The 9,098-nt window shown below is 40.2% G+C and overlaps 1 protein-coding gene across 2 annotated transcripts; it reads right to left on the bottom strand.

Annotated features, from left to right (window-relative positions):
* Window positions 1–960: 960 nt before the first annotated feature.
* Window positions 961–8,389, bottom strand: CTXN3 (cortexin 3). 2 transcript variants are annotated; one of them, XM_074994142.1, is made up of 2 exons: window positions 8,163–8,389; window positions 961–1,351 (listed from the first exon to the last, which is right to left on the bottom strand). In XM_074994142.1, the coding sequence occupies exon 2, from the start codon at window positions 1,250–1,252 to the stop codon at window positions 1,010–1,012; it is 243 nt and encodes an 80-aa protein (XP_074850243.1). In that variant the 5' UTR covers window positions 1,253–1,351; window positions 8,163–8,389; the 3' UTR covers window positions 961–1,009. The 2 variants fall into 2 exon arrangements, 1 of the variants encoding a protein (XP_074850243.1); XR_012645537.1 differs by lacking the exon at window positions 961–1,351 and adding an exon at window positions 5,378–5,404.
* Between the last annotated feature and the right edge of the window lie 709 nt (window positions 8,390–9,098).

The following is a 9,098-nucleotide window of genomic DNA, read 5'->3' as shown; positions in this document are numbered from 1 at the left end:
TGCTCTGTTCCAGCATTATTGTAGTATTACTCCTTTTCCTATGAGGCAGCAGTCCTTGAGTCTCAGGCAGTGAGGCGTAATCTTGGGTAGTTAAAGAGGATTCTGTCTGCTCTGGAGCTGGAAATAACAACTGGGAGTTCTCTCCATGTGCTCTACAAACACTATCTGTGTTAGGGGTAGCTGTATTGAATGGTGATGGAATAATGCAAAATAGCTTGGAAGAGCTGTGATCGTGACAGTCAAAGATCTGTGCTGAGTCACCAGCCCAATCACCCCTTTTCTCTCCCCTCCCACTGCTCCTGATGAATGTTATAAAAGGAAAAAGATCCACAGGGACTTTGAGGTTCTAATCTGTGGTTAGATAATAATGAAAAGACCTAACTTTTACATAGTGTTTATATTCCTGTCAGTAGATCTCAAATAGATCAGTGCCCCCATTTTACAGCTGGGAAACTGAGGTACAGACACATGAAGTGACTTTTCCCAAGGCAAGTAACAGAGTTTGGAATAGGCCCAGTCTCAATAAGGCCACACAGTTGCTGGGTGATTCCTCAACTTCTCTACCCTCACACTCCACAGCATTTATTTTACAACCCAAGAGGGATAAAAAAGTTTATTTAATTGCCACATACAGCTCATAAAAATATTCTTACTCCACCAGTAAATCTACTGATGTGTAAAAAAGCTCAAACAAACAATAAGGCTCTCTCCAGCATCTACACAAAGTATCATTCTGAGTCATTAAGATAACATCTATGTTATATATATTGTTTCAATATGTTTTGCAGTGCAGTTGTGCCGGTGAAAACTGTAGCTTTATATTTTCCTCTCCATTAAAAGAATTACCAGTTTACCTTCAAATGTTAAACTTGCTTTGAAGTTTATTTTAAAAAATACATTTGCATTCATGCAAGGCAGTTTTTATAGTGTCTGAGAAAACTGGGGGAAATAAATCTACATTCCATTTAAAAAAACCAAAAACTCTGAATAATATTTCAGAGTCCTCAGTCTAAGCCAGGGCATAATCAAATTGGCCTTTCTCAAGCCCATCAAGTCCATCAGCCCAGGTGGAGGTTGGCATGCTCCTATAGGGATCTAAGAGTATTCGGAAGCATCGGACAATGAGGATGCCTAAGAAAATAAATAGTAAGATCACAAAGACAAACGTGGTTTTCTGTTCCAGGGTCAAGCTAGTGTCTGATGGAACATTCCCAGATGGCAACAAAGTAGAGGTGAATGGTTCTACTTCCATTGTTCAGAAGGGCTGAAAGGAATAATCCCTCCGTTTTCTTATATTCGTCATCAAATTGCTGAGGCCATGGTAGAAGTCACATAGATGTTCTTGTGTTATCTGCAGGGGAAGTGGGGGAAAATGTTAGGTATGAGTCTTAGTCTTTTGTATAGTCTCATGGGACTAGAGAGGGTATGTGAGAAACAACACTATGGTTGTTAATATTCCATCATTATTATTCATTGAATCTGTTTATTAACAATGTAATATGAGAGAATAATGCCAATCCTTCTGAGAACACAAAGTTTACCTCCCTCCCACAACATTGCCCAGGGGGCTGGCAAACCTGTTGGCCTGCCTACCCTTACCTCATCCTGAAGTTCAACCTGTGATGATTTAATAAATACCATGAATCAGGAGCTAGGTTTAACATTGTACACCATGATGTAATGTTGCGTAGTATGAGGTCAGTACTGAAAGTCAGTTCCTATCCTCCGTACATGTGGTCCCACTGAATCAATGAATGAAGTGAAACATATTCAAACGGTGCCCAAATGTTGCTGTGAGAACATCCCGTACCAAAATCACTGCTACATTTTTCTTAGTTTCTCCTCAGGCATTGATAAAGCCTAAGCCTGCCTAGATTTTGAAATCCATATGAGATATGATGGCTACAGGGTATCCCTTGACTTACTTGAGTTAAACCCTGGTACTCCAAGTGGAACATAGATCATCTATAAGTCTCCTCTACTTCACTCTGTTTCAGGACAAAACTTCCAGCTGACTCCAGGGTATCTCAGTTGTTGCCCTTCAATCTCAGTATCCCTGCTTGTCCCCAATTTAGCCCAGTATGTTATAATCAGAGCACTTCATGTAAATGGTTAGAAAAGAGACAGACTTTATCCAAAATTGAACCTGGGATAGCAGGAAGGACACAATACTGTGAAAACAGCATTTATGTTGCCATTTAAATCCATTGAGAATTAGCTGTAATTTACAGAGGAGATCTGATTCGTAATGACTCACGAGCACTTGTCAATAAAAATAATTACTTATGAATAGGTACTGAGAATGCACAGGTGTATAATTACACACAAAGCTTTGTTTAAAGACCATGCATACTTCAGATAGAACTATGGAAGAGGTAATAAGAGAAATGTCAGAGCTGTACCATTATTAATGCACAATCCAACATACAACTGAAAGGACAGAGTGATATACAAGTTGTTAATTTCAAAACCTTTGAAAGTACATTCCAGCTACCAGTTGGATGAAAAATTCACAAGACTGGTTAATAAAAAGAGCTGTGACATTAGGATCAAGCAATTTCATAAGTGTCAGATCTTAATGATAAATGGAGAAGGAAATGTAATTAAGGTCCAATCTTAAATCTTGTAACACTGAAATTGGGACACAGGATTATAACATCGTGGCAATATAACTATAATAAAGGCTGAAGATAAACCAGTGCTACAAAAACAAAATCAACCTTAATTTTAGTCACCAGATCCTTGAGTCAGCAAGCACTTCTGCACATGCTGAGGTCTCATAGATGACAATGACTTCGGCTTGTGATTTAAGTTAACCACAATCTTAAATTATTTGTTGAAATGGAGCTTGAAAGTCTTTCTTCAACTAATGTTTGTCATACTTGCTTTTAGCACCAATCTGAATATTTTGCAAAAGGATTGGAAACATACATCCAGTAATTCATAATCATCGAAATATGGACCAAGGATTTTGGGGAAGGAAGGAAATGGAAAGTTTTCATCTGTGAAGAAGGTTCAGATTTTTACTGTGCTCAAAAAGCCCCTCATTTTAAACGTATCCCCTCATGCATTGCTCACTACCTGCTTTGCTCATTCATTGGGCCAACTTGATTTCAAAATCACTTAATGAATTATTAAAGAATGTGTGTGCTAGCTACTTTCTTCAAGGATTAAACAGGCATCAAAAATGGGGAGGGATCAAATGACAGGAGGTGCAGAGATTGTTGGGTAATCATTCTCACAGCCATAGTTGGTTTTAGCTGATTTTAGGTATCATCTGAGGCATGAAGTATGCTTTGGACTTCACAGCCTTTCAGCCCCAGAGTGCTAGTTATTATGCCATAACTACATGCACCAACACCAAAATAAATCATCACAAAAACCTATGAAAGCTACTTCTTAGGCATAAGTCTTGCCAACACTTAACCAAAGGTTGTAAATTTTTTGGAATGCAAAGGATTATTCCTTATGTTCATACAGTAGGTAGCACAATGGGGCTATGATCCTAACTGTGGCCACTGTGATATAACTGTTAAACAACAACAAAAGATTGCTAAATGACAGCACATCATTTACAAAATTCAGCTTTCTGAAAGCCAGGAAATTACTTCATAAGCACCTTAGAGATCTTACACTTCCCATATAACAAACACACACATAAGAAAAGAGTCTCACCTCCCTGTCCAGCGCCTTTGAACCATTCCTGAGCAAGTTGGATTAACTCCCTTTGGATGCGTCTACATTAGGAAATAACTTTGACGTTAACTTCGAAGTTAGGCGCTACTTTGAGGTAGCCGGCAGAAAGTCTACATGCACTGTCCCTTACTTCAAAGTTAACTCAGCTTGGATTGTCACCTACTGGGCTAAACTGGGGACAAGCATGGATACAGACATTGAAGGACAACAACTGATTAACTTTGAAGTAGGGAGCCCAACATCAAAGTCCTTACTCCATTCCTGGGAATGGAGTAGTGCCCTACTTAGAAGCTTAACTTAGAAGCAGGGTGTGTGTAGACACTCAAATTTGAAGTTATTTTTGTAGCGTAGACATAGCCTCTGTGTAGGAACCGCTGTCTCTCAGAGAGCGGGGTAAGTGATTTTAGCAGCTTTCTTTGGCACTCTGACAGAGTGACTCCCTTGGAGCTTTGTGCCAGGGACTCCGCATGGAAACATTTGTCTCCCCTCGCACCCTCAGTCCAGGGGCTACAGAGGAATGCTAATACAACCTCAGGGTGTATTATCTTCTCTCAGAAACACATGTGCATCCATCCTATCTACACCCTGCCCTCTTCTCTTCTTCCAGCCTGCATCCCCTTTCCCAGTACAGATCCTAGATTCATGGGAAGATCTTTGTGGGGCCTGGGAGAGGAAAGGTGTGATGCCACAGAACTAGCTGAGCAACTTTTCCATGTAGTTCTGGGGAGATTTGTACGCAAAGGTTCCTTTTCATGAATTAGAGATCCCCAAGGGAAAAAATATAAACAGAGGTTTGTCTAAGTGCCAGGCTGCTCTCTTTAGGACTTAAAAAGAATTAAGACTGATTGAGATAAAGGATAATCTGTTTCCTCAATGAGTAGGTTTTGGAGGTAAAGGTGTTCAAATTCAATGACTTGTTGAAATGAGCTCCTCACAGATATCAATAATCCTTTATTTAATGAGTACACAACAGGATACCCTTCTGTCTACATCTGGCTCTGTTGTTACCTTTCATTCTTGATAACATGCACATATCCATCAGCTCATTTACTATAGTTCTGGATGAGAAGGCACTTTCAATCTAAGACACTCAGCTGTAGTGACTATACATGTTTAAAACAAAGACTCACCCACTTTTGATTAATGTCAGGCCAAAAGGTTTTGTTTTGGTTTTGTGGATTAGGCAGAAATCAATGGAGGTCTGTTTAATGGAACACGTCATTGTCTCAATTTTTAACTTGGAATAATAATTGGACCATACCAAGAACCATATCACTGACACTTAGGGACTATATTACTCAAAAAGTAACTGAACTTGTTCCTTGGCAAACTCTCCAGTAACACTGTATACTGTAATTATGTTGAACAACATATTGCAATGTTTAAACTGTGCTTGCATGTTTTATCTTAGGCTGCGTCTACACTACAAGATAAATTCAAATTTCAAGGGGTTAGCGTGATATTAAAATGTGACTGTCTTCACACATAATACTGTAAACTTGATTTATTGAGCCATAATACCAATTACAAAATATTGATACTAAGGGACTGGTATAGCATCAATTTCGAATTGAAAATCTCAAATCAAGACAAGTGTGGAAGTGTCCTTACTTTGAATTTGTTAGCATCCAGAAGTGTCCCTGATGTATCCCACAAAGCTATGTGGTGACCCTCCAAGTATGACCACTTCATTGTACACTGCTGTCAGCTGTGTAGGAAGAAGGTCAAAGTAAGCCCGTGAAGTTTTGATTCAATTTGAATTTGAATTAAAATTTAAATTGGAGTTCAGCAGCCCAGCCCTGCAAATCTAGAGGGTGTCCATTATGGAAAAAATCCCTTTGTCCATTGCATCACACCGCATTGGCACAATTTTCAGTACTGCAATCATTAGTACTCAGGGTAGTGATCTGACTAGCACTTCTCAGGCTCGCAGGAGAGTCCCACCTTGGACCAACCAGGAGATTCTGGATCTCTTTGCCATTTGGGGACACCAATCGGTGGCAAAGAGACTTTGGGTGGCCAACAGAAACGTGGCCATCTATGATCAGATGGCGCGTGAGATGGCAGCTGGAGGCTACTCCCAAGACTCTATGCAATGCCGGGTGAAGGTTAAAGAACTCCATCAGGCCTATCAAAAAGTCTGGGAAGCAATCCAGCAGTTGGGGTGGCTCCATGGACCTGCCGCTTTTATCAACAGTTCCACAAGCTTATGGGGAATGACCCCACCACAGAGCCTGGACTGAATTATGAAAGTTGTGGAGGTCCTGATATGGAGTTCGGGGTGAGCCCAGAAGAGCAGGATGGCCTGAAGGAAGAGGGCAATGGAGAGGAGGAAAGGAGCAATGAGTGGGGGACAGAGGAAGTTGTTCTAAACCGTGCACAGCTCTTCATCATCGAGCTGGAACTGATCCCCTCCATGGTGGTCCCCTCCATGGTGTTCCCCTCCACATTGGGACCCTCCATGGCAGTCCCCTCCATGGTGGCCCCTGCCCCCCTGAAGCAAGCGGTTTGGGTGAGTATTTATTCTGTGTGCTAGAAGCGGGCTGGGGGTGGGTATAGGTATAGTGTTCTGTATAAGTACAAGTCTGATAGCTTTGCTTCTGTGCCCCTCAGAACAGCATGCAAATGTTCTTTGGGATGGAGCGCTTCTCCTTTCTGAAGATCTCCTTGAAGGCTTAATCCAAGCACTCTTGTATTTTTTTTTCCATGAGATTCTTGGGCAGGCTTAGCTTGTTGTGGCTTCCAAGGTAGCACACCTTGCCACGCCAGGCAACCAGATAGTGATCTGCTGTCACAGCACCACATAGCATTTCAACAAATTTTCCAGGCTTTTGGTCACACAGCAGGAATAGCTGTTCTTTCTCCATATCTGTTAGTTTTAGGAGAGTGATGTCTTCTTTGGCAACCTGTAGAAGCATGGGAATTCGCATCTGTTTTTTTTTTTAAACATGATTCCTGCCCTTTACATTTGCCTGCAGCAGCTGGTAGGCACTCCGTTCCCCACCCCACAAAGGGGTTGGCAGGCTCTGCAGTGGTTCCCCCCCATATCGCTTTCCAACCAGCATTTCTTTTCATCTTCCATAACTTTCCTGAGTGGCATCAGAGTTAAGTAAACTTTAATGAGAGAATGGTTGACCTCTAGCAGCAGCAACTCTCCAAGATGAGTGAGGGCATGGCAAAGCAGATCGAGGTCACAGCAAAGCTTGTAACGGTCTTCACAGAGCAGAAAGAGGTCCTGCACTCCCTACTTCAGCTGCAGAGGCACTCCCAACCCAGCAGGGCAGCAGCTGGTACCTGCTGGCCAGAGTACCCTGAGAAGAGGTCACCCAACCCCTGTCATCATGGTCCCTGAGTCAAGTCCTCTGACAAGAGGTCACCCACCCCCGCATCATCATGGTCCCCACACACAGGGAGGGAGGGTAGACAAGGCTACCCTGCTGCTTTAGTCCCAAGGGCCATTGCCAAAGGCTTTTCAATTGCCTTTGAAAAGGGTTCTTTTCCTGGCCACTTAAACTTCTCCTCCCCGCAAAATAAATCAGTCCTTGGAACTTGATATGAATGGGGCAAAGGGGACACAGAGATTCAACATGAAAAAAAGATGGGTCAAATGTCAAGAAGCTTTGTGGACACTTTATGCAAATTAATAATATTGAGGTTAAATATTTGAATTTATTACATTTGGAATTGATCTCATAGTGTAGACACAGCCTTTGGATGCATACAAGTAGCATTTCTGAATTACTATACATATGCTGTGTGTATTCATTTAATGAGACATCATATTTTAATGCATCAGCAAAGTTACTGGGAGAACCAGTTAGTTCCAGAATCAGCAACTGACTTTGTTGAAGTAACTGCTCACTTTACTAATTGGATTTAAACAAAAGGAACATAATATCTCTCTCTCTTACACACACACACACACACACACAATTTTTCCCCCTTGGTCTGTTTTCCTTCTAAAAAGTTTACAGTTAGCATCGTAGCTATCAAAATTTACAAATGCTAGCATTGTAATTCTTTCCACATTGCATGTTGTTAAGGCATGTCCAATAATATATTAAATGTTAAAGCTCTTAAAGGTAATCTGTTATTAAAATGTTTTATTAGGCTGAATCCTACTGAGATAAAATAATCCTATTACAGTTACAAATCTTTCCAGTTAAGAAATCTGCTGCTCCGTGAGTCTAATATATTTACATTCCTTTTCCTTGCATCAGTGAAGGTTAACTTTGCTAACCTTAATGCACTTTCAAAAACAAAACAAAACCCGGTAGAGGTCCCCCCATATTTTGTATTCATATATTTTAGATAAATTTAATTATAGTAGGTTTTTAGATCACCATGTCTCAAACCCTTGCCTTCTATTCAGGAAATATTTCATATATTAAACCAGGCATGCATAATATAAAGAATAGTTGTTAAATAAATAAGTAAAATTGGACATATGATCGTTATACAATTACCTTCATATAGTTGAGAGAAAAAACAACCCATTTCCTTCTGCAGCTGTTATGTGTAGTTACAGATCTCTTTAGTGGCCATTCTTCAATGTAAGTGCAAAGTAGCAGAAACTGCAAAGGAACTGGATGCACAACCAAGTGCAAAAGCTATCTTTAAAAGGCTTAAAATTTTACATGAAAAACAATGCAATAAAGACAGCTGCTTGTGTGTTAGAAGTAATTAGCTGACAATCCTGTCATTTCTTTGAGATGAGCCACAATTTCAGTTCTGCCTCAGCAACTCTTCAGCGGCTTCTGCTTCACTGAGTAGAGCAGCAGCCTAGCAATCTGTCTGAAACTGGCTTCAGGAGAATATTAACATTCAAAAGTAGTACAAGAAATAAATTTAAAAAAATCACAGGGTATTCCTGTACTCTTGCTAAAATTAAAGTCATAAATATATCAGTATTTGTCTTTTCTATTGTAAGGATTGCTGTCAGTAATCTGGGTTCTGTTTCTTTATAACAAATAGTATTCATCAGCCAATCTGATTATAGTTTATGAGCTTCAGGAAACCTCCTTAATTAGAAGGCTTCTAAAGAACAATGTGTGATAGTAATTCTGGACTACATATACTATATAAAACAAACTGACTACAATAGGATCTGGCATGCACCCATAAAAATAGCTGTTGCTTATTTTAAAACTTATTTCTAGCATTATTTTTTTTTCCTGGAAGCAGTGTTTGTTTTCTAGCCATGTGCAAAGCTGCCTTTTATTTGAGAGGGAAAAAACACACTGGCTGTGTCTACACTACAAAAATAAACTTCAAAGTTGCTGACTTCAAAGTAAGCAACTTTGAAGTTGAGCATCTACACACGCCCTACTTCGAAGTAGGGCACTATTCCATTCTGGGAATGGAGTAAGGATGTTGAAGTTAACTTTGAAGTAAGGGAAAAT

The sequence above is a fragment of the Carettochelys insculpta genome, chromosome 5 (assembly GCF_033958435.1).
Source record: "Carettochelys insculpta isolate YL-2023 chromosome 5, ASM3395843v1, whole genome shotgun sequence".
Taxonomy (NCBI): Eukaryota; Metazoa; Chordata; order Testudines; family Carettochelyidae; genus Carettochelys; species Carettochelys insculpta.
The sequence above is the reverse complement of the archived record's forward strand: the minus strand, read 5'-3'. Positions and strand labels throughout refer to the sequence as shown.

What these genes read in the sequence shown, in the direction of transcription:
- CTXN3 (XM_074994142.1), bottom strand. Translation starts at nt 1,252, where the DNA reads ATGGAAGTAGAACCATTCACCTCTACTTTGTTGCCATCTGGGAATGTT.